Source organism: Chroicocephalus ridibundus, chromosome Z (assembly GCF_963924245.1).
Source record: "Chroicocephalus ridibundus chromosome Z, bChrRid1.1, whole genome shotgun sequence".
Taxonomy (NCBI): domain Eukaryota; kingdom Metazoa; phylum Chordata; class Aves; order Charadriiformes; family Laridae; genus Chroicocephalus; species Chroicocephalus ridibundus.
This window is the reverse complement of record NC_086316.1, coordinates 41,717,666-41,742,319: the sequence shown is the minus strand read 5'-3', so window position 1 is coordinate 41,742,319 and position 24,654 is coordinate 41,717,666. Positions and strand designations below refer to the sequence as shown.

General features: G+C 40.8%; 1 protein-coding gene across 4 annotated transcripts in view; it reads left to right on the top strand.

Moving 5' to 3' along the window:
* AOPEP (aminopeptidase O (putative)) overlaps positions 1-24,654 on the top strand; it is a 211,571-nt gene that overhangs the window by 93,009 nt on the left and 93,908 nt on the right. For 3 of the 4 annotated variants that reach the window (XR_010069065.1, XM_063320188.1, XM_063320189.1), the window contains exons 10-11: positions 15,207-15,250; positions 23,029-23,089. Coding sequence is in view for 3 of the 4 variants with exons in the window: in XM_063320188.1 (XP_063176258.1) it covers positions 15,207-15,250; positions 23,029-23,089 (105 nt within the window). In the remaining variant the exon portion in view is untranslated. Of the gene's footprint in view, positions 1-15,206; positions 15,251-23,028; positions 23,090-23,530; positions 23,625-24,654 lie in introns of those variants that run through there. The other variant, XM_063320190.1, reaches the window with a different exon arrangement.

Here is a 24,654-nt window from a genome sequence, read left to right as displayed (position 1 = left end):
CCTCCCCTGCAACAGGCAGGGACATCTTCAACTAGATCAGGTTGCTCAGAGCCCCGTCTAACCTGACCTTGAATATTTCCCGGGATGGGGCATCTGCCACCTCTCTGGGCAACCTGTGCCAGTGTTTCATCACCCTCATTGTAAGAAATTTCTTCCTTATATTTAGTCTTTTAATTTATATGTAACCAGTTGCTGGCTCATGTCCAGCTTTCCGTCTACCAGTACCCCCAAGTCCTTCTTGGCACGGCTGCTCTCAATCCCGTCATCCCCCAGCCTATATTGATAGTGGGGGTTGCCCTGATACAGGTGCAGGACCCTGCACTTGGCTTTATTGAATCTCATGAGGTTCACACATGCCCACTTCTTGAGCTTGTCCAGGTCCCTCTGGATGGCATCCCATCCCTCAGGTGTGTCAACCACACCCCTCAGCTTGGTGTCATTGGCAAAGTCGCTGAGGGTGCACATGATCCCAGTATGTCATTGATGAAGATATTGAACAGTACTGGTCCTAGTACAGACCCCTGACAGACACCCTTGTCACCAATGTCCATCTGGATGTTGAGCCATTGACCACTACCCTCTGGATGCAACCATTCAACCAATTCCTCATCCACTGAACAGTCCACCCTGTTCCATATCTCTCCAATTTAGAGAGAAAGATGTTGTGGGGGACCATGTCAAAGGCCTTGCAGAAATCCAGACATCAGTAGCTGTTCCCATGTCCACTGATGTAGTCACTCCATCCTATCACTTCATCATAGAAGTCCACGTGGTTGGTCAGGCAGGACTTGCCCTTGGTGAAGCCATGCTGGTTGACTTGAATCTTACATGTGCTTTAACATAGCTTCTAGGAGGATTTGTTCCATCATCTTCCCAGGAAAAGAGGTGAGGCTGTGTAGTTCCCAGGGTCCTCCTTTCTATGTTTTTTAAAAATGGGTGCAATTATTTCCCTTTTTCCAGTCACCAGGGGCTTCACCTGTCTGCTATGACTTCTCAAATATCATGGAGGGTGGCTTGGTAACTAGATTAGCCAATTCCAATTCCCTCAGTCTCTGGGATGCATCTTTTCAGGTCCCATTGTCTTCTGTATGTTCACATTCCTCAGGTGATCGCAAACCTGATCTTCTTTTACAGTTGGAGGGACTTTGCTCCCCTGGTCCCTGACTAACTGTCCATCCACTCGAGAGGCATGGGAAGAGAGTTTGTCACTGAAGACCAAGGCAAAAAAGTTCATAGAATCATAGAATTGCTGAGGTTGGAAGGGACCTTTAAGATCATCGAGTCCAACCTTTAACCTACCCTGACAAAAGCCACTTCTAAACCATGTCCCTAAGTGCCCCATCTGCCCTTTTTTTAAACACCTCCAGGGATGGTGAATCCACTACCTCCCTGGGCAGCCTATTCCAATGTTTAATAACCCTTTCAGTGAAACAATGTTTCCTAATATCCAATCTAAACCTCCCCTGACGTAACTTGAACCCGTTTCCTCTTGTCCTATCACTTGTCATCAGGGAGAAGAGGTCAGCCCCCATCTCTCTACAACCTCCTTTCAGGTAGTTGCAGAGGGTGATAAGGTCTCCCCTCAGCCTCCTCTTCTCCAAGCTAAACAACCCCAGCTCCCTCAGTCGTTCTTCATAAGGTTTGTCCTCCAGACCCCTCACCAGCTTTGTAGCCCTTCTCTGGACACGCTCCAACACCTCAATGTCCCTCCTGTAGCGAGGGGCCCAAAACTGAACGCAGTACTCGAGGTGGGGCCTCACCAGTGCCAAGTACAGGGGGATGATCACTTCCCTAGTCCGGCTCACCACACTATTCCTGATACAGGCTAGGATGCTGTTGGCCTTCTTGGCCACCTGGGCACACTGCTGGCTCATATCCAGCCGCCTGTCAACCAACACCCCCAGGTCCTTTTCTGCCAGGCTGCTTTCGAGCCACTCTGCCCCAAGCCTGTAGCGCTGCATGGGGTTGTTGTGTCCCAAGTGCAGGACCCGGCATTTGGCCTTGTTGAACCTCATACCATTGGTCTCAGCCCATCAGTCCAGCCTGTCCAGATCCCTCTGGAGAGCCAACCTACCCTCAGGCAGATCAACACACCCGCCCAGCTTAGTGTCATCTGCGAACTTACTGAGGGTGCATTCGATCCCTTCATCCAGATCATTGATAAAGATATTAAAGAGAACCGGCCCCAGCACCGAGCCCTGGGGGACACCACTTGTGACTGGACACCAACTGGATTTAACTCCATTTACCACCACTCTCTGGGCACGGCCATCCAGCCAGTTTTTTACCCAGCGAAGAGTACACCTGTCCAGGCCATGAGCAGCCAGTTTCTCCAGGAGAATGCTGTGGGAAACAGTGTCAAAAGCTTTGCAAAAATCCAAGTAGATAACATCCACAGCTTTTCCCTCATCCACTAAGTGGGTCACCTTATCATAGAAGGATATTAGGTTTGATAGGCATGACCTGCCCTTCACAAACCCATGCTGACTGGGCCTGATCACCCTGTTCTCCTGCATGTGCCGTGTAATGGCACTGAGGAGGATCTGTTCCATGACCTTCCCAGGCACCGAGGTCAGACTGACTGGCCTGTAGTTCCCCGGATCCTCCTTCCGGCCCTTCTTGTGGGTGGGTGTCACATTTGCCAGCCTCCAGTCAGCTGGGACCTCCCCGGTTGTCCAGGACTGCTCATAAATGATGCAAAGTGGCCTGGCAAGCACTTTCCCAAGTTGTTGAGTACCTCGGCCTTCTCCTTGTCTGTTGTTACCAGTTTGCCAGTCTTTCTTATTGGGGGAGTATGCTTTCTTTGACCTTCCTTTTCTCAGGGACATACCTATAGAGGCCCTTATTATTCTTTGCATCCCTTGCCAACTTCAGCTGCAGCTGCACCTTGGCCTTCCTGACCCCATTCCTACACAACCAGGCATCATCCCTATACTCTTCCCAGCATACCTGTCCCTGCTTCCAGTGCCTGTGCATCCCATTATTTAAAAACCCCAAATTGTAGCAGTGACACCTGTTTCTTCCAGTGTTGCTGCCCGCAAGTGTGAGAGGGAAAAATAACCTGTGTTCCAGATCCCCTTACCAACCGTCCCAAAGCCCTGAAGTATCTTTTGATCCCCCTTGGACTATGCGTTGTGGCTTCATTGCCACCCACATGGAGGAGCAGCAATGGGTGATAATCCGAGGGCTGTACCAGGCTAGGAAGTTTTCTAGTGATGTCCTTAACCTCAGCCCCAGGTAGGTTACAGACTTCCCTAAGAGGAGGATCTGGCCAGCATATTGGACACTTTGTTCCCCTCAGAAGGGTGTCGTCTACAACTATAACCCATCTTTTCTTCCTTGTGGAGGTGGTCGTTATACAGGGGATAGGCCTTGCTGACCTTGGCAGCACCTGTGGTGAAGATAGACTGTCACCTACATCATCATCCATTGATGGGCCTTCCACACCCAGAGGCTTGTACCTGTTGTACAGAGGCACTTGGGAAGGTGGGGTGGGCAAGGAGGGGGCTCACCTGCTGCCCTAAGTGTGGACTTGCCTCCATTCACTCCTCTCCTTTAAGCTACTGCCTTCAACCTCTCAGGGGGAGGATACAGGATCTCCCCCTTGCTCTTGGGTTTTTCCTAGTGGTTGTTTCCATTTCTGTCTCAGGGAGGGCAGAATATGGTTCCACTGGTATCTCTTTCTTGGACTGCCTGCTGCTGGAATGACATAGCTCTCTGAACCCAAAGTTCTAGGGAATCCTGTCATTGGTGATGAATCCTGCTTGAGACATGGCACTACAGCTTGCTGCTTTGGTAATGCTGTGAAAACAACCATTCATGGGGGTGTCTGTGAACCAGGTCACTGAACTCATCCTGGAACAAAAGGCACAACATGACAAATACTTGGCATCACTAGAAGAGCAGTGTGATGTGAGCGAGGGGCAGGGGAAGAGAGACGAGGGGTGTGAGTGAATTTCTGAAACCAGTTTTTTTGCTGAAGTCTGTCTTTTCTGGAGTTATGGTTGAAATCTTTGAGGGCGTTCAGGATGCTGATAAATGTCTCCTTGCAACCCAGAGTAAGCCCCTGATTTTGAGGGAATGGGATCCGACACTTTCCTGTTTCTTGCAGCCACAGTGATTCTTTGCTCGTGTGTGTGCTGTTTTGAATCTCTCTTACGGTGGGAGCTGTATGCCCATGTATCTTACAAATAGCTCACAGACCTGTGGATTCTTTCATATGTGAAGTCACCCAGGAGACAGGCATAGTAGCTCTACTGCAGCAGCTCTGCCCTGTGGAGGAACGTTTCGGGTGTTAAAGGAGTTAAGGTTTCCACTGCTGCAGCTGTTTCCTGTACCATGTTACTGAGACCCTGAACAGTTATGTTTGACATAGTGTGGAAAATGCCAGTGACTATATAAGCCTTGTCTACATTATGGTGTTCAAAATCATAAATATGACGCTTCACTATTACACAGCTGGAAACTTTTACAAAATAACAGAAATCATGAAACTGCTACAAACAAAAAACAGCCCAGTGTTGTAATCTAGTGGTAAGAAAGGTGCTCACATTTTGGTGAGAAAAAGCTAGGTGGTTGCTCCTGGTTGATGTGAGATGAGTTGTGTCAGTAGACTGTTTAAATGCTGCAAAATATCTTAGTGCATCGTAATATTAGTCATGATAGCTAGATTGCATTGCAATTGAACTACCCATCTGCTAGAGACTTTCCCCTTTGTCCAGTACTCTGCTATGAAATGTCAATCTGTAGCTTATCTAACTCCAGTCTCATAAGGTGGAACACTATGTGTTGTTTCTGCACCCAGAAACAACCATTTTGGTTATTAGAAAAAAAATTGTTTAGTGTTTTTAATTATTCAAGCAAGAGTAAGTGGTGCTTTTATTTCAGGTTTCTTGGGCTACTTTTTATTTGAATATGTGCATATGTCCATAGCTATGTGCTTAATGTACGTTGGAAAAAGATACTTTTCTTCATTTGAAGACACTTGATTTGGTAGAGAAAGAGCTGTGTACTATATAATGTATTTTGTGTGCTTTGTGTGCTTTTACCTTCTTTCACAGCAGCCTAAATCCAGCTCCCATTCAAGTTGCTGGGAGGAGAATTTTAACACCATTTTGTTGTTTGGACACGATGTTAAAAACGCAAAGGGAATAGGGCTACATCCATTTGTAAATGCATTTACTTTCTTTGTAAGAAATCTTAAAGATTGTATTTATGTTGGTGTCTCGTATAGGTGGATAAGCAATCATAGCAGGAATTACAAATGCGGAGGCAATGAAGTCAAGTTAGTACAAAGTTTATTATTCAAGTTCCTCCTTCAACAAATGTGCTGTCAGTGTTTAAATGAATAAAAGATTTAAAATAAATAGAGGTGCAAATGGTAAGTTTAAATATCATGGTGTTGTACTTTCACCTTGTCCAAAATAATTGTAAAAGTTCCCAGGTCTAGGGATTGTGGGGATGAGGGAAAGTAAAACCGGTGAAAATAATTGCCCATGTTCTCAATACTAGACTTGTTTTCAGTGGTGTTTGTAGTATTTTCCCTAGATGGGAGCCGCAGGTGCAAGGAAATGACTTCAGATGTGAAACATTAATCAGTTTGCCTTTTTCCTTCATTTTGATTGCGTGCTCAGTACATTTTTAATAGTAGTTTTTGTTTATTTTAGTTGAGTTAGCAACAGACGAGGAAAGCAAGTCTGGAATCTTCGAGAAGGATTTAAAAAAAATCTTCCATTTTTCTTTCTGTGAGAGAATTCACTTACTAACTACTTTGAATGTACTTTTTACAGAATGAATGGAGCGTTACTGACTATAAATAAATAGAAAGGAGTACAAACTGCTGATATTCCTAACACAGTTAAAGCTGTTGTTCAGTTTGATATTGAAATAAGAACACCTTGGGAATTTAATTGTTTGCAGACTTTAATTTTCATGTAACTCTGTCTGCTATAATAATAACCCAAGGTCTGTGGTGTTCATCCATCTGATAGAGTTGTAATTTGCTATAGTAAAATGACAGTCGAGGAGGCAGCACTTAAAAAAAATCATAATTTATGCTATTCTTTAAAGTTTTAAAGGCAGATGTATGGATCCCAGCCCACCATGTAGGTACCTATGTCAACATGTTCCTGCACACCGATTTGCATGTGCACATACCATTATCATCATTTTATAAAATCGGTATCTGCACACAGAAATTGCCATTCAACTATTTATTAGCTTGTAGAACTCTTGTAACCAGAACTGGAAGTCTAAGCATGCAGAGTGCTTGTATTTTGATGTTTCAACCTCTAGAATCTTTTTGTTAGGTAAAAGTTTAACTAAAAATTTGTCTCTGCAGTTTGGCCCCAGCTGTTCCATGCCTACTGACCTTTAAGCTTGAGAGAACAACTGTTGACATCAGTGGGGCATGGTGTGGATTCTGGCGCTGTCACGTCCGCAGCAGCCTTTAAGACAGGGGTTTTGCTTTCTACAGTTTCATGTGCTTGGATAACAGAAATAGACGGGTCCATTTTACAGTTTGTTTCCTGTTCCAATACTTGCATGAATGAACATATTCCTACTTCTTTTTTAGCTCTCCACCATGCAGCCTTCATCCACTTTCCTTATACGTATGCATTGTGAGACAACTTTAAATTACTACAGGATCACAGTCCTTTTATTATTTTTTTTTTCCAAAGACCTTTTCCCCTTCATGTAGAATAGGTGTTGCTCTCAGATGAAGCAGCTGCTTGGTATTTTGTTCTCTGTTGATTGTTTGTAGGCCCTTTATTTACCATGTGGTATGCTTTTCTTTCTGTTCAACTTTTTAAGTGTAAGGCAATAAAAACGACTTCTTTACTAGGTTGGACGTTTTAACCTGAGACTAACTGTGTTTAAAATGCTTATGTATGTGACAATTGATTAATGTATGGGCCTGTTAGTTACATTACACATTTTGACAACCCATTTTGTTCATGTATAAAAATCTGACTAGCTTTAGGCTGTATCTCTATTTCAGTACAATTATCTTGAAAGAAGGAATGTATGAAATATTGTGTGTGAAGTATAAGTAAGCTTAGGTTCGTAGAAGTCATTAACGTAGTATAAGGCAAGGGTTTTTTTCGTGAGAAGACTTTTTGTTTCTTTTTTCTGATTTCTTAAAACTTTTTTCATAATTATATAAGATAAACTGTGTATTTTAAAGGACAGAGAGATCAGAATGAAGTAGAGCTAGAAGTGGAACTGGAGAAGAAAGCAGAGAGTAGTTAAGCTAAGAGAAGCACAGATGTTTTACAATCATGTATAATACAGATGAGTGATTAAAAAGTCAGTTAACGTGTCACACATTTTAATGGCTGACAGTATAGTTGTATAAAAAAACCCAACTATCTTTTGGTATCATTTATCTCAAGTATAAAGATCTTAAAAGAAGCAGTAAGTTTTACACATACAATTGTCTTCTAGCAGGGAAGTGACCCATATATCTGAAAATGTCTTGGCCCTTTCTGATAGTGTACACAAACCCTTCCCATAGCTGCTGAACTTGCTAAATCTTGAGCCTCAGTCTTCAGCTGTGGAATATCTTTTTGCATTTCCCCTTCTGTTACAGTAGTCTCTCACTCCTCTGCTGACCTTAAGTTTCTGTTCATGCTTACCTTCCATTTAGCATCTTTCAAACTTAAAATTGCATGATGGCTTGTTATGTGATATCGTTTGATAGGAAAAAAGATAAATTCTTTAATTCTGACCAGAGCAAACTGACAAGGGAGCACTCCCAAAGCATCTGGATTTATTAATGCTGAATCACACACAGATCCAGCTTTTGTGTGATTTAGTGAGATGTATTTTAAATAATCAGTCAAATGCATCTTACATGATTTTCTGCTGAATAGTCTTAAAAAGAAGTCCAAAGAACGATTGAGGGCTCTATGTAGAACCATTGATACATAACAGATATAGTTCCTCATCTTTTTCTTAGGTATGTATGTGTGTTATTAAGTGTTTATACATATAAAACAGAAGAAATCTGTGTTTAATTCAAATTTTTAGGCAGTGGAATATTTGGTATTTTTAGGGGACAGTGAGAATTTGTGTAACTTCTGAAGAAAGTAAAACATTGCAAGTGAGTTTGAGACAATATAGGCTCTGGTGTCAAAGCATTAAGAGAAGATGTGTTAAGAGAAGATGTGTTCACTTCCCTGCCTGGGGTCTACTTTGAACCTTCCTGGCAATAAGGTAAGGAGGAATGCCAGCGCTTTGTTCAGTGAATTAAGTGACAGTCAACATACTTTCTCCAACTTGGTCCCTGAATGGACTTAACTGCTCTGAGGTGTTTTGACATGTAGAAAGATGTTTTCTGTGAAAGACTTGGGGCTCTGACAGAAACCCTTTTGCTAATATGGCTGGGGTGATTTAAGACTTTTTTCCCTTAGCTATTCACACTGTACCTAATAGGACAAATTCAGTCTTGTTAGTATGGACAGTTTACCAAGATTGGTGTGTGTGAAAGCACTAGACTGTGAATTTGGACGGTTCAGGCTTCTGCTGCTGTGCTACACAGGCACAATAACCCCAGTTATCCCCAGAAATGCCGGCGAAGGGACATCTGGGGGACTGGTATCACCTTAAATAGCCACAAGGAGATTTACCAGAAATCCTCGTCACATCCTCATATGGGCTTGTTTGCCACAATAGTTGGTCATTTTTCTTTAGGGGATTGCTAGTGATCTGAATGCAGTTCATTGGCACGGGATAAATGGGCAACCATTTCTACTTTTGACTGGAGCTAGTCAGTGGCTCCATTGCCTGGGGCTTAAACTGTTAAGCTGTCTGGCTTATGATTGCTGCCTGATAATAGAACATATAGTTAGCAAGTCTTGCTTACTCGTGGTAGGATGTTAGCATCTTTGGAGGGGCATTCTGGGCTTGTTACCAAAAGAATTTCAGCATGTTGCTGATTTTGTTAAATAAAAGCCTGGAAGGTGACTGCAGAGGGAATTACAAATAAACAGGATCCCAGGAAGGGTGCTCATTATTTATTTTTCCACCCAAAAGGGACAAAGTTTACCATTTAGCTATGTCATTTATAAACTGCATAATTGATAGGGATAGTTCAACTTTGAGTGTGTAAGTTCCATAAGGAATTGGATGTAAGTGCATTTGGAGATTATTTGTTGCCAACTGAATGTCCTTTTAGATGTATCACTTTTAGTCACAAAATCTCCACTGCTCTTAACTGAAAGTATATAGAGTATTTGAAATATCTAGATTTGGGTTTTTCATAAAGAGGATATAATTTGTCTTAATATTCCGTGTTCTTTATTTAATATCAACATGTCTGATCAGAGAGAGGTATCTGTCTTCTGCCCCAAAGCAGTTCAACAGTAGAAACATGCTGGTTATTTCTCAAGACAAAATTGGAGTAATAATAGAGCATCTTTAGTCATGAAATAAAAGGTCTTCTAAACCTATATCTGTCTAGATATTGCTTCAAGTAGCCTTCATTGCTAGGGTTCTCAAAATTACTTCTCTCTACCTACTTCTCAGTCATTGGATCCTCACTCTTTGCCTTTGACTCAGACACGTTACATGCATTAACAGCGCAAAGAAAAATTCTCCTTGGTGTCCCTTCACAGTCTGTATCCAGATTCGATCTGCTCGACAGCAGCCCAGAGTTACAGTTGTGATTAAAATTGTTGGCTTCAGTCTGGACTATGGTGAGAGCAGACAAGAGTCTTCAGGGAATTTAATTATGAGGGTCTAGCAAATCCTTAGCGAACGTGTGTGAACTCATTTTTCAAAGGCTTTTTCAGTTTGGCCAAATGTCAATAAAATACCACAAACTGAGGAATAACAGTTTCTTTATATAGGGAAAAGTTGTTTTCTAGCCTCTGGGTTTCCAGCCAGGGAAGAGCAACAGGAGTGTGTAGGGAAGTGAGATTATTTAATCATATTAATATAAGCCAGTTTGTTAATAAGCCAGCACTGTGGTGGCATGTGATCTAACTCTTATTTTCTTTCTGGTTTCATTGAATTACTTACAGCAAAGACAAAAATCAAACTCTAATTTGTTTTATGATCTGACTCAGCATTTATTTATGATTACCCTAGTCATCCACAAGCCTTTGCTTCAAAGTGTGAGGTCACTAGAACGTCTTAAAGAAATGGCATCAAAGCTTAAAAACTGCCACCTTATCCTCTGACTTTTCTCTTGGACACTTCCAAACCATTTCATCTGGGGAGGAAGGAAAAAATAGCCTGAGGATAAAATTTCACTCCAGATGGTTAAAGTTTGGCAAAATTATAAGCAACTGAAAAGTCAGACTGATAATGGGATGTGTCATGCAGACTTGATAATAGGCAAATGTTAAAAGACATGCAAATATGAGGTAAGTGGTAATTTGTTTTTCTACTCTGTTTTGGAGCATCAGAATAGAACCAGTTAAAATAAGCTAGAATGAATAATAAGATAGAATAATAGAATAAGATAGAACAGTTTAATCCTGATTTTAAGAAAATGTGTAGAATGATGCTTACTGCCTTATTCTTAATAGATATTTGGAAAAAAGAAGACAGCTTTAATCACAAAGGAGGTGTTTAATTTTATAGTCCAGTATACATAAGATAAAACCACTTCTAATACCAGAGGTACTGCTTTGGTTTGCCATCCCAGTGGAGGTAGGGGACGGGGTGCCACACGGTAGCAAAGACACAAGGGATACTGATGGGCTAGAAATCATGGAAGCACCTGGAAATGGTCAGGTAGAAATTAGGGCTTCTCCCCACAAAAAGTTGACGTGATCAATAGCAGCACTGAAGTGCATCTACACCAATTCATGCAGCGTGGGCAAAAAGCAGGAAGAGCTGTAAGCCATTGTGCATCAGGAAAACTATGATATAGTTGCCATTACAGAAACCTGGTGGGATGATGTGCACAACTGTAGTACTGCATTGGATGGCTATAAACTCTTCAGAAGGGACAGGCCAGGAAGGAGAGGAGGTGAAGTGGCCCTCCATGTGTATGTTAAGGGAGTGTTTTGATGATAGCGTTCAGTGATTATGGGTAAGAATCAGGGGAAAGGCCAATAAGGCAGATATCACGCTGGGAGTCTGTTATGGACTGACCAACCAGGATCAAGAGGCAGACAAAACATTCTGTAAGCAGCTGGGAGAAGTCTCACAATCACAATCTCACAATCACAATCACTTGTTCTCCTGGGGGACTTTAACTTATCAGATGTCTGCTCTGCAATACAGCAGAGAGGAAACTGTCTAGGAGGTTCCTGGAGTGTGTGTAAGATAATGTCCTGGCACCGCTGGTGAGTGTGCCAACTAGGGAAGGCCCCCTGCTAGACCTGTTGTTTGCAAACAGAGAAGGACTTGTGGGTGATATGAAGGTTGGAGACCGTCTTGGGCATAGTGATCATGAAATGATCAGAGTTTTCAATTTTTGGAGAAGTAAGGAGGCGAGTTAGTAAAACTGCCACCTTGGACTTCCAGAGGGCAGACTTTGATCTATTCAGGACCCTGGTTTACAGTGTCACTTGGAAGGTAATCCTGAAGGGCAAAGAAGTCCAGGAATGCTGGACATTCTTCAAGAAGGAAATCTTTAAGGCGCAGGAGCTGGCTGTCCCCATGTGCTGTAAGACAAGCTGGTGGGGAAGAAGACTGGCCTGGCTAAACCAAGACCTGTGGCTGGAACTCAGGAAGAAAAGGAAAGTTTATGGCCTATGGAAGAAGGGGCAGGCCAGTCAGGAAAACTACAAAGATTTTGTGAGGCTATGCAGTGATAAAATTAGAAGGGCCAAAGCTCAACTAGAACTTAATCTGGGTACTGCCATAAAAGACAATAAAAAATGTTTCTATAAATAAATTAACAACAAAACAAGGACTAAGGAGAATCTCCATCCTTTATTGGATGTGAGGGAAACATAATGACCAAGGATGAAGAAAAGGCTGAGATACTTAATGCCTTCTTTGCCTCAGTCTTTAACAGTAAGACCAGTTGTTCTCTGGGTACCCAGCCCCCTGAGCTGGACGACAGGGATGGTAGCAGAATGAATCCCCCATGATCCAAAAGGAAATGGCAAGCAAGATACTACACCACTTACATGCACACAAGTCTATGGAGCCAGATGGGATTCACCCAAGGGTACTGAGGGAGCTGGCGGAAGTGCTCACTAAGCCGTTTTCCATCATTTGTCAGCAGTCCTGGCTAACTGGGGAGATCTTAGTTGACTGGAGGTTAGCAAATGTGACCCCCATCTACCACAGGGGCCGGAAGGAGGATCCAGGGAACTACAGGCCTGTCAGGCTGACCTCCATGCCAGGGAAGGTTATGGAGGAGATCATCTTGAGTGTCATCAGGTGGTACATACAGGACAACCAGGTGATCGGGCCCAGTCAGCATGGGTTTATGAAAGGCAGGTCCCACTTGACTAACCTGATCTCCTCCTATGACAAGATGACCCGCTTAGTGGATGAGGGAAAAGCTGTGGATGTTGCCTACCTAGACTTAGGAAAGGTTTTGATGCCATTTCTGACAGCATTCTCCTGGAGAAACTGGCTGCTTATGGCTTGGATGGGTGTATGCTTCACTGAGTAAATAAATGGCTGAATGTCCGGGCCTAAAGAGTTGTGGTGAATGGAGTCAAGTCCAGTTGGCAGCCGGTACAAGTGGTGTTCTGCAGGGATCAGTATGGGGATCTGTTCTGTTTAATAGCTTTATCAGCGATCTGGACAAGGGGATCAAGTGCACCCTCAGTAAGTTTGCTAACACCAAGTTGGGTGACAGCATTGATCTGTTTGAGGGTAGGGTGGCTCTACAGGGGGGTCTGAACAGGTTGGATTGATGGGCTGAGGCCAATGGTTATGAGTTTCAATAAGGGGGAGTGCCGGATTCTGCACTTTGGTCACAATAACCCCATGCAAGCCTACAGGCTTGGGGAAGAGTGACTGGAAAGCTGCCTTGAGGAAAAGGACCTGATGTGCGCAGGTGGCCAAAAAGGCCAACAGCATCCTGGCCTGGATCAGAAATAGTGTGGCCAGCAGGACTAGGGAAGTGATTGTACCTTTGTACTGGGCACTGGTAAGGCCCCACCTTGAGTACTGTTTTCAGCTTTGGGCGCCTCACTACAAGAAAGACCCTGAGGTTCTGTAGCGTGCCCAGAGAAGGGCAACAAAGCCGGTGAGGAGTCTAGAGCACATGTCTTATCAAGAGTGGCTCAGGGAGCTGGGGCTGTTTAGCCTGGAGAAAAGGAGGCTGAGGGGAGACCTTACTGCTCTCTACAACTACCTGAAAGGAGGTTGTGGAGAGGTGGGTGTTGGTCTCTTCTCCCAAGTAACAACCTATAGGACGAGAGGAAACAGCCTCAAGTTGCACCAGGGGAGGTTTAGATTAGATGTTAGGAAATATTTCTTCACCAAAAGAGTTATCAAGCCTTGGAATAGGCTGCCCAGGGAAGTGGTGGAATCACCATCCCTGGAGGTATTTAGAAGACGTGTAGATGTACTGCTCAGGGACATGGTTTAGTGGTAACTTGGCAGTGCTAGGTTAACAGTTGGACTTGATGATCTTAAAGGTCTCTTCCAACCAAACCAATTTTATAATTCTGTGATTTTATGTATCTTCAAGTATACTCTAGGATTGATTATAAGAAGTTGATGCAATCCAATCAGGGAATCTACCTGCATTAATGCATACAGAGATGGTGAAAATACTGTCAAGGATGACCACTTCAGTATTTCTTTTCATATACTTTCGAAACAACTCTAATGATAATATTTTCATATTCTTTATTTCCATGTAAGCTTACTTTGTACCTCTAGCAAAGCTTCCACATGTGGAAGGAGACAGTAGTTCTCTGTTTACATACAGAATAATGGTACAGAACTGCAAGTAGTAGTATTAAATAAGGGGATTTCACAATTTATTGTCATGTCAGCAATACACTGTAGTTAGGACAGAACAACTCCTGGCAGAGTTAATGATGGCATTCTTGCCACAGCAACACTGAGCCCAATGCTGCGTAATTTACCTTTTGTCGTAAGCAAATTTTGCAGCCACTGCCAACATAGCCTGAATCTCACTTGTAATCTAAAGGAGGAAGGCTTAACCGTGTTACCAGTAGTTTCAATTGTACAATCACCCTTCCTTTCATTCCCTAGCAATGTCATAATCAGACAGAGAAACAGCATCTGCTGAATGTTGTGGCAGAGTCCCTAAAAAAAGTTTTTTGTCTTTTAGAAAACATTCTTCAAGACCCTAGAGAGCAAGTACTTGCAATCAGAAATCAGCCTGCACTCATATGTTGCAGTGAGAAACATCATTAGGCTATGAAACTTGTCTCCACAAAGATTAGTATGAATAAAGTGGATGTATTGCTTTATGAAATAGCATATAAATGAATAATTCATATTAATAAATCCTCTTCTTATGAGATTGTTTAGAGGAGTGCATTGTGTCAAAGTGATTGCCATTAAAATTAGGTCATGCACAGTGTGGGGTGCCAGAGAATCTTTGAGGAATGTCAGGTGTAACTTTCTAAAGAGGGCTTATCATACTGTTAAAAGTGAGGATGATAGTAATATTGTTCATTGACATTGCACCTTCTGTGTACATCCATGAAAGAAATTCTGGCTACCTTTTCTTTGACGAATTTACATCTTAGTTGGTGTGGTTGGCAGCAACATTGTATATTCTGTCATGGAATGAGGAGTAGGTGTGATCTTCCAATCAGGTATCTGCATTGAGGAAAAAAAAACCCTTATGTGGTTATATAATTAAAGACAGCATGATAACATAAGTTATAACCGTGGAGAGAGCGTAAACACCCTTAATTCTGGTGTTTTTTAGCCTTTGAGTATGTGAATCTGCAGCCTTTAGCAGTTTTAAATATAGTTTGTGTGTGTATTATAGATTAAATAAAAGTGGGAATGTGGGATTGTGTCAAAATAGTCAGCAGGCTTTTCAAGCCCATTTTTTAAAATATTGACACTTTTTGCTCAAGTGGGTTGGAAAACTGATGTATGTTTCCATGTATGATATACAACATAACGTATGTTGTATAAATAACTGAGCAGTATATCACCATAGTGGCTGTATAAACTTCTTTCTTATCACGCCATTATCTGCATTCTTTAAAAACCTATTGCCCACTAGCAATGCAGGCACAGAGTTATGTCTTCATAAACATACTAACTGTGGTGCTTTGTTCGTTTTCCAGGATTTTCTTTGCATGCTGTTGGAAGACACCCCTCAACAAAAACAGTAAGTGAAAACCAGGCTAGAAAAGTCAAAGAAGAAAGTACATATCAGATTTAAATGTCAGCTGTGCTAGCCAGAAGTAGTAGGATTTCATTTAGTATTTTTCTGCTTGTGTTTTTCAACTGTGCGTGTGTATCTTTCTCTGAAAATTCTCACACATATATATGCATAAAATATGAAACTTGCTGTGTTATTGCTATCCCATGCTCCCCCCAAGCAGTGCCTTTAACTTGCATGTTAGGGCAGCAGTGAGGTCCTGTGTTCACTATGGGATCTGAAGTGCCAGGCACAGCTGCCTGCTCCAATTAATCCATGATCCTCCTGCCAGCTGCGTTTGGCACGTGGCACCCTGGAGCAAGGAAGCCGTGGATCTGGGAAACCAGAGAAGATGGATTTTGTCAAGCGGTTGTCTGGTACTATCCCTTCCCTGTCACACAGTGTGTTAAACAGGGAAGGATGGAAAACCCTAATGGAAATCCAGCGTTAATTGCCTGACGTGTCCATCAAAATCCTCCTACATATGACTGTGACTGGCTGAAGATGATACAGCAAGTCTTTAGCAGAGCTTTGAATCCATCCCTGCTTATCCATTCATTTGTTCTGTGCTACTACAGACTGTGCTACAAATACAGACACTTTTGTAGTGGAGTTTTACCTATTGTAGTTTTTAAAAATAATGCATTCACTTCAAAAATGCCATTTTGGGGAGCAGGATTCCAAAAGTCTTCATAAATCTGGGTGCGCAGTTTGGAAAAAAAAGGAGAGAAGATATTAATAAAAATCAAATGTATTGAGTTTTTTAGTGAAACACTTCTATTCTTAGGGGGTGAGGGACAGAGAAGCTAGTTATCATTGAGATAATGTGTTTTGTGGCATCATGAGTTTAGTTTGGGCAGTGTTACATTTTCCAATGATGTACCGTGGGATGATATTTTGTTTATATCATTGGATATGGGTTTTCAGCCCAAAGACAATCAGGAATATGAAAGGGAATATATAGAAAAGTGGATTATTTAATTACATGATTTTACATTGATTTGTTAATAAAATCTTTTTTCCTTCCTTTTTTTACTTGTGTTTCTCTGAAGTCCAAACCCAGTGCAAAATTTTATTTGAATAAGCATCTGATTTTCCACGTAGAAACAAGCAAAATATTTAAACTTTCATTGAGACTAATGCAAAAGAAGTACATCTCCATTTGCATTGCATCACACTTCAGAATGTATGAACAGAGTTTCAGCTCTGTGGTAATTCATTTTACAATTACACATATAGCGTATCTGAATTTATCTACTGCCAAAATTACCTTGGGTGCAGTATCAACAGCAATGCCAAGAATAAGAGAACATCTGAATATACAGAATTCCTTTATTTCTTACCTGCTGTGAAGACGTTTTTTCATTCTTGAATGTATTCTGTTACTAGTACACACATACTAGTCTGAGGTAAAAGCAGAGGGAGGAAAGATAAAAATGAAATATTTTTAGAGATCATCTGCTGATGACTGCTTTTTTGCACAAAGTTTCAGTCGCAGAAATTAAATACATTTCAAGATTAGAGCAACAAAATTCTTTGTAGCACACAAAACCTCCCAGACTCATGCAGTTCTACCAAGTAAAATTACAATGTTTACACTAAATGCTTCTCAATTGAAAAATATTAAGCACTCTAATATATTGAAGTTTATAATGGAGACTGGACTTAAGAAAAGAAGAAGAAAATAGAAATTAGTAGTAGGGAATCAAGCCAAATCCTGCCCTCAGCTGCGACAACAGAGACAAACTAGTGTAGCTAGGAGTAGAATTTGGCTTATGGGAGACTTCTGTAATGAGAACAGAATTAACACTGGCAGAAAGAAATCGTACAACAGTGTGGAAATTTTCTGTAATTATTACCTTGGTGTAATGCAACATTGGTTTTCTGCTGTTGGATACAGCAGACTGTATCTAAAAAGATTCTCACTCTTCCAGTACTTAATTCCTTTAGTTGTTAGTTACAGCAGATTTTTTAGTTAATTCCCAGCAATGAGCAGTTCCAAGATACAGATGCAACTTCTTAAGTAGCAGTCATTCATTTTCGCTGCCTTCTGTACTCAGAGGAGGAGGATTATTCCTGGTTTACAGGGCTACTTCACTTCCTCCTCTGACTCAATTTTCATGGCATTTTAGCTGTAGGAATCCATTCTCCAAGGCAGGATCCTCCCATTTCTGGGCTGCAGCTGAATACTGACATCAGACAGGCCATCCATCCTTTAGAATTTCCTAACTTGCCCTTAAGGTGGGTTATTTCTGTGTGTGAAGGGCTAATGGCAAGAAGGACAAACAAATATTTATCATTATCCTTCTCTGTTTTCAAAGCCTTTTAAAATATAACATGCACTGGCTATAGCCTCGCATTATCTTGGCCTTTCTGTAGAAAATCTACAATACATCCCACCTGTAACTGAGGCAGCTTATTTCCTCATATATAATTTGAAATTTCACTACATTAAAAAAAAAAGCCAAACGAAAACCAAACAACAACAAAAACCCCTCTTATGTGCCTGTATATCACCGTGCACTGGATTTGATAAAACTCCCAGTGTCTCTGTTCTTCCCAAGGCATACACCCATCGTCTTTGCTGTAAATTGATCCCATCCACATCTGCCCAACACGTGAGCCATGCAAAGATTCAGTGGTTTTAAGGCCCTGTAACAGAGGGTGAGTTTCACCAGCCCGTGGTGCCTCAGCTGCTTGTGCTCTTTACAATTGCAGGTTTTTTTCAGCAGGTCAGTTCTGTTCTTTGGGGTCTCCTAGTGGTATTTTTTATTTAATTTCATTCAATAAAATAAATAAGTATACTAATAAAGCTATGGCTTTAATAATACACGATAGACAAAGGAAGGCTTGTGTTATAGCTCTCCTATTTGTACTGTTAATAACTCAGGCTTACTAACCACATTCCTTGGATGTCTTCATAAATTGTCAATTGAGTACTAAATAAATGTTAAAATAATGCTGTAATTTCTAACTACTCAGCTATACAAATATAGGTCTCTGTTTCATACTTGCTTCCTTTGTTACTCATATTGTCATGAATGTGGTGATTTTGATTGAGACAAACAGCTGGTAGGCACCCAACTCCCAAAGCAAATTGTTGGGAAAGATTTTTTCCCAGTGTTTTTGATTCCTCCATTTTTTTGGTGAGCCAAAATATATGTGCTGGACAAAAAACAAAGGAAATCTTATCTGCAGGAACCTATGGCAAGTTTACAGAATCACTAATCAGTTACTAGTCTTTGATTTGCTCTATGCCCCCATATTTAGCTGGAATGGCTTGCTTTGAAATTGGTTGGTGTGTATGAATGTATATCCAGATGAAGCAGTTATGCTTGTTGAAGTGTTTTCAGTTGGATATGGCAGACTTTTTATCTTCTTTTAGAAAAAAAAAAAAGTCACACATTTTCATGTGCACTGTTTATTTACTGCAACATCTTATTCTAAAAGTGGTTTCTCCTCCTTGTAGGAGTGCCTTCAGGCCTTATGCAATGAAAGCTTGATATATAGACATCTTTTATAATGCTAACTTCCCAGTTATTATTAATGATAGTATTTTACAGAGCTTGCTCTGAAGCATTGAATCTGGCGACGAACAGTATGTATACATATTAGGAGATCATTCCTAGGGTGATCAACTTATCGCCTAAACAAATAGACAAGGGATGAGATAATGGATATGCTAGCATTCTCATTTTGCAGTAGGGAACTGTAGTACAAAGCAATTGAAGGACCTGCCCAGCCTCCTAAGAGCTCTCTTACAGTGCTAATCAATTGAACTCGGATACCACAGTCCAATACAGTACCTTAACCAGAAGCGCATTCAGGAAATCACACACACACCAGATTTAAGTCCTTACAGATGTTTAACTGCAACATAAGCAGGTGGTTAAGAGCCCATTCTGAATATGGATGCTTTACTGAACTGCAACCTCTATAAATATCAGGCCCTGTGTCCTTTCTCTAGGACATTTATTTTGAAACAGCAATCTGTTTGTGATGTAGTTTTTGGGCTTGATCCGAAGCCCAGCAAGTTAGTGGAAACCTTTTCAAGGACTTTACAGTTCTTCAGAATCAACTCGCAACACATTCAGAGCAGAGCTTTGCAGTAGTCTGCATATTACTAATATATGTGTGAAAAAAAATAATGAACGCCTGTAAATGCTAAAACAAGTTGCTTTTTTTTGATGGCTTCCAACAAGAATGATCTAAGTTGGAGAAAAAAAAAAAAAGGTGTGTGAAAATACAAAGAAGACTGCAAGACTGCATATGGTCATATGACAGGTGTATAGCTGACAATGAGGGTGCTGCAGGCAGAGAAATAGCAGTGTTGTTGTCTGTGCCCTTGAGAAACATGTCAAAGTTTGAGGAGAGGCTGAGCAACTTACCAGTGGTATTTCTGCCCGGATTAGTGTGGTATCACAACAGTGCAATTCCCCTCAGTGCCATAAGCTTATTTCAAAGCCAGTGTTTTGAAATGAGACGTTGTTGGCTTTGAAAGAAATAGAGAGTATATCAAACAAAGGAACTACATAGCAAATGTAGTGTTATTATTTTGCATAAATGATTTTTTTTTTCATGAGGAAATCTCACACTTTAAATGAAGCATATTTACGGCGGGGGAGGAGGAGGGTGGGGAAGGGGAGGAAGGACAAACTGGCGTTGTGAGGCTGTGTTTCTTATCCCTAGGCAAGACAAATTAAATGCACAGTAAGGGTATTTTTCCCAAGCTGCTAGCTCTGCTTCAGCATTGGAACACTAAGCTGTATTGGTTTTGATTCATGCAATAACAAAAAATTGTTATTCTGATTATTCTGCTTGAGACAGAATAAATGGTATGATCCACCTGATCTACCTTTGGCTATATAAAATCTGAGTGTCCAGTTTTAAACTAGTCCTGTATGCCCTCTCTGTGGTAAGCAGACAGAAATAAGAAGTCAAGAAAAACCATCATCTTATCCTGAGGAAGGTGAATTGACTGACTGTTTGGAGATACTTCTCTTTTTCTCCATTCCCTGTGGAAGGGACTCAGCTAACTAACTTAGACTAGACACCAATTTTTACAGCACTGTAGTAAGGTAAAGGTAATTATAGCCTGAACGATCTGGCAATCAAATGCTCTAAATTTAATAAATTTGCACAAATAACAAGGTACCACTAAAAGCTGACCAAATCTGGATATTTAGTAATTCATTTGAACGTAGACCACCACCCCATTACAAGCATGGCGTATGTGTTCAGTTATATGTAGAAAATTGATTTCCAAAGTGATCAGACATGCAGAATGATAATTTCCTGAAAATTCAGAATCCTGGCCATGTAAAAGACTTCAGCATGACTGCTGCAATTATTTGAACCACATGATCAGTGGGAATTTTTTTTTTTGTCTGTGACAGTCTGTGATCTCCTAATGTTACAAGAGATATTTGACATTTCAGATATAGTGATTGGGAAGATTTATTGTCTCTATGGGAATTATTCTCCCTTCTGGGACGTTTTAAGTCACCTCAGCCAGGCCGATATGTCATCTCTTACTTGTAAAGACGCTGTTGAAGGAAAGTTTGGACCTAAATTGCTGGAACTATCAAAACAGATTACCAGCAGCAAGTAGACTGGTGCTGTTTCTACATTAAGCCTCCATGGCCTCCACCATAAGACTGATCAAAACCTGAAGAAATCTATTACTAGAAAATTAAAGCATGTATAAATGGCTTTATTGTCATTGTAATCTGAATGTTCTTTTTCTTTAATCTGTAGCTTCTTTCGATTTTCAGTATAATGATGAAGCCCCTGTATGCAAACATACCTTAGTAGCTGAATGACCTAGGGCAGCATTTGTGAGGCAAGACTTACGTTTAAGGCACTTGGTATCTCATTTTTGCCTTTGTTACGAAATTCCTGTGTATGTTGGACAAGTTTACTAAGACCAGATTGCTTATTTTTTGCATATACTGTTGAACAGTTACTGAATGAGAAGCCAGCTGACTCTCTGATCCGAGAGATAACTCTCTGATCATCTTTATCAGATTTTCCCACCCCTAATTCACATTGGCAGAGTTTTATTCTGTTAGGTAAACAGGCTCATTTTAATGGACCTCCTGTAGAATACTGCTCAGTGTGAGCAGGGATGGCAGATCTCCCGACACAATGGTGTAGAGTGGAGGTTGTAGCTGCTAGTTCTACCTCAAAGGAATGCCAACACATAGTCCAAGCTCTGCTTGGAGGCGGAAGGTAAATTTTTCATCTTGGATTCAACGAGGATAAGAATATGTAACTCGTGATATAAGCCATGTCTGGAAAAGTGTTGTTGTTACATGTATTAATATCAAATAATTTAAATCGTTGATCATTCTGAATAAAACTAGCCAAGTTAAAAAAGAGTAATAACTATGATCAGTAAAATTTTTACTCTATGAATGTGTTCCAGGGTCACACTAACATATTGCTTGACTGCTTTTGAGACTCCATAAGTTCTCTAAGCCTTAGCTTTTCCATTTGCATGTCAGGCATAACAGTGGTTGATTTCTCACCCATTGGCATAGTGAAAGTTAGTGTTTAAAGGTGCTTAAAAATCATTCAGTAAAAATGAGTGACGTATTCATTACAAATCCTTCTTAGTCACTGATACAGTCCATAAATAAACATCCTTTAGGGTCAGAATTTTGAACACATCTTTGTCAGGGATTGTGGAGGGAGGGGGAAAGGCTTCTTTTTCATGTAATTCAAATAAAAGTTGTATTGAGTTGCTTGCCTTCCCGCTTCAGAACTTAGAAATGGCTGTTCTTTTCGTGAATGCTTTGTTGGTTATGAGTCTACACTACACTCATGAAGGTAGCTGCAAGTATTAGAATGAGTCCTGCCAAGGCATTGCCATGGCAGGACCATGCACGTCCATCCTGCTTCTCAGAACATTCACATTCATTGAGGGCTTACTCAGGTTCCTTTTTGAGTACTGGCACACTGCATGGGCAGTGTGATTTATTTTTATTTTTTTTATATTGGCTTCCTTGCAAGTTGGGAAGTCTTCAACCAGAGCTGAAGTAAACGCAACAGAAGTTGCTTACAAAAGTAAAAGGGGAAATATAATTTCTGAACTTGTAATTAGTTATTTCAGCTTGATCATGACAAACTGTTTCCTTTCGTTAGGGATCCAGACTATTCTGTGACTTCACTGTGAATATTATCAGGATATAAAGAAAGTGCAGAAAAGATGAAACTGAAATATATTAGATACTTGGTAACTTCAGGGATTAGTATCCATCAGTGCTTTTTAAAACCTAAAAGTTTGAGGAATTTTGTATTTAATTTCATTGTCTTTGGTATTTTAGCTTTATGTTTAGGCTGCTTCTGTAATAAAATACTGGTTTTGAATGTCTCTGGCTAAATTTACTTGCCTGTATTTTTTTTTTCTGTAAAAGAAACAAAAATCTACTCAACAAAAAGTAGAGCACCTGTTCATACTTTACATGTTTCATAAATGCAGTTTACCATCTTACACTTTCTCTGTCAATCCTCATAAGCGCTGAATTTATCATTGAGCTTTAAGCACACAAAACCTGATCCGTTTTTAATTTGCTCATATCTGATGGTATTATTCATTAAAAAAGCCCAAGAATGTAGTACCAATACAGTACAACCAATTCTTGGAATTCAGAATTTTGCTCAGCTTCTGAAGGATTGATTGTCGTGTGGAAAATTTGGTATTTTTGTATGTGTCTTCTAATTCTTTTTTTTTTTTTTTTAAGATCTGGGTTAACCGTAGAAAGTATCTTCCAGAATTGGCTTGACACTTCAGGAATACCAAAGGTAAATACAAAACACCAGTTCCCAGTTCTTTGTGGAGTCTTGTATTTCTCATTACATTATATGTTATTTAAATAATTACCTGAACTTATAATAGGTATGGTTTTAAATAAACAGTTTTGACGATGTCTGCTTTCCACATCTTTATATGGGTTTAGCTTTTATCACTTGCAGGTTTTTGCTTCTACCATTGTCTCAACAAACGTGCCAAAGGGCAAATCTTACAAAACTTATCCTTTTGCTTGGTATTGTAGTCATATGGATATGCTTTACAGGATAGTGGTGGACTGTACTAAATGTAAGGAGCATTGTTCACAGTTGTCAGTATATTAATTACTTGAAAGCCGTACTGACTTTCTTCCATGCAGGTGCACTACCTGCATCATAAACAGCAGCCCAGGAACACCATAAAACTGATTTGTTCTCTCTCATACGGGTTTACAGGTGAGCGGACTAGGGTGTGCCTCAGGGAAAGTTTTTGTCAGCTCCTTTGCACCAAGTCATACAACCGCGCCAGCCAGTCAGACAGCGTGAGCAGTGTGAGGTACAGAGTATCCACTGCAGTTGACTACCTTTCTTGAGTAAAACAGCCACTGAGAGGCAGCTGCTTATCACCCTTGTTTTACTGACTGCACCATAGAGTCCTGGTAGCATAATAGTTGAAGTCACTCAATCCTGCAGCACCCACTCTTAGAGGGATAAAATGCATTTCTTAGTGGTTTAGTAGATACCTATGAGAAATAACTTGATTGATAATTAAACATTTTAAATTTACAAATACTAAGGCTTCACTGCGTTTGGAGAGGAAACTTCCTTACTGGAGAGACTGTCCTTTGTAATGGGATTGGGAAATATGCATCAGGCTGTCCATTCTGAAAATCAAGTCAGAACATGGTTCCTTTATATCTCTCCCATTTAAGCATTTTTATATTTTATAGTGGCTGTGGTTGTTTCTGTGGCATCTTTTATTTCTATGTTTTGGTGGGTTTTGTTCAGGAAATCCTTGTCATCCGTTAACTATAAAGAAAATTCACCACTTGTGGTGCATTTACAGCATTAGCTTACAAAGCGTTTGTCGTGGTTTTGGCCAGATTGGCCAATCAGAACGACAGATGCCCCCCTCCCCCACTCTCCTCAGAGAGGAGAGGAAGAGCTAAGGAGATCTACGAGTTTAGAAAAAGAACTAAACTGCTTTAATGAAAATAATAATAAATAAGGAAATAGTAAATAATAATAGAATAATAATTTTTTTAAAAAGTATACAATATATACAAAAAACGTATCCAGCTCCCAGACAGAGAAAGTCCAGACTGGAGTCAGCGACGGACAGGAGCTGAATTGCCAAACTAGAGTCAGGAATGCTCAGATCGGAACCAAAGGCAGACAAACAGACAGGGTCCTCCTCAGACGTCAGCCATTGAAGAAAGAGCAAGCCAAAGCAGCCTTGCCCCTTTGATCCCTCAGCTTTTATACTGAGCATGATGCAGATGGGATGGAATGCCCTGTTGGTCAGTTTTGGGTCACCTGTCCCGTCTGCTCCTCCCTGCAGGTGGGACGTCTCTACACTT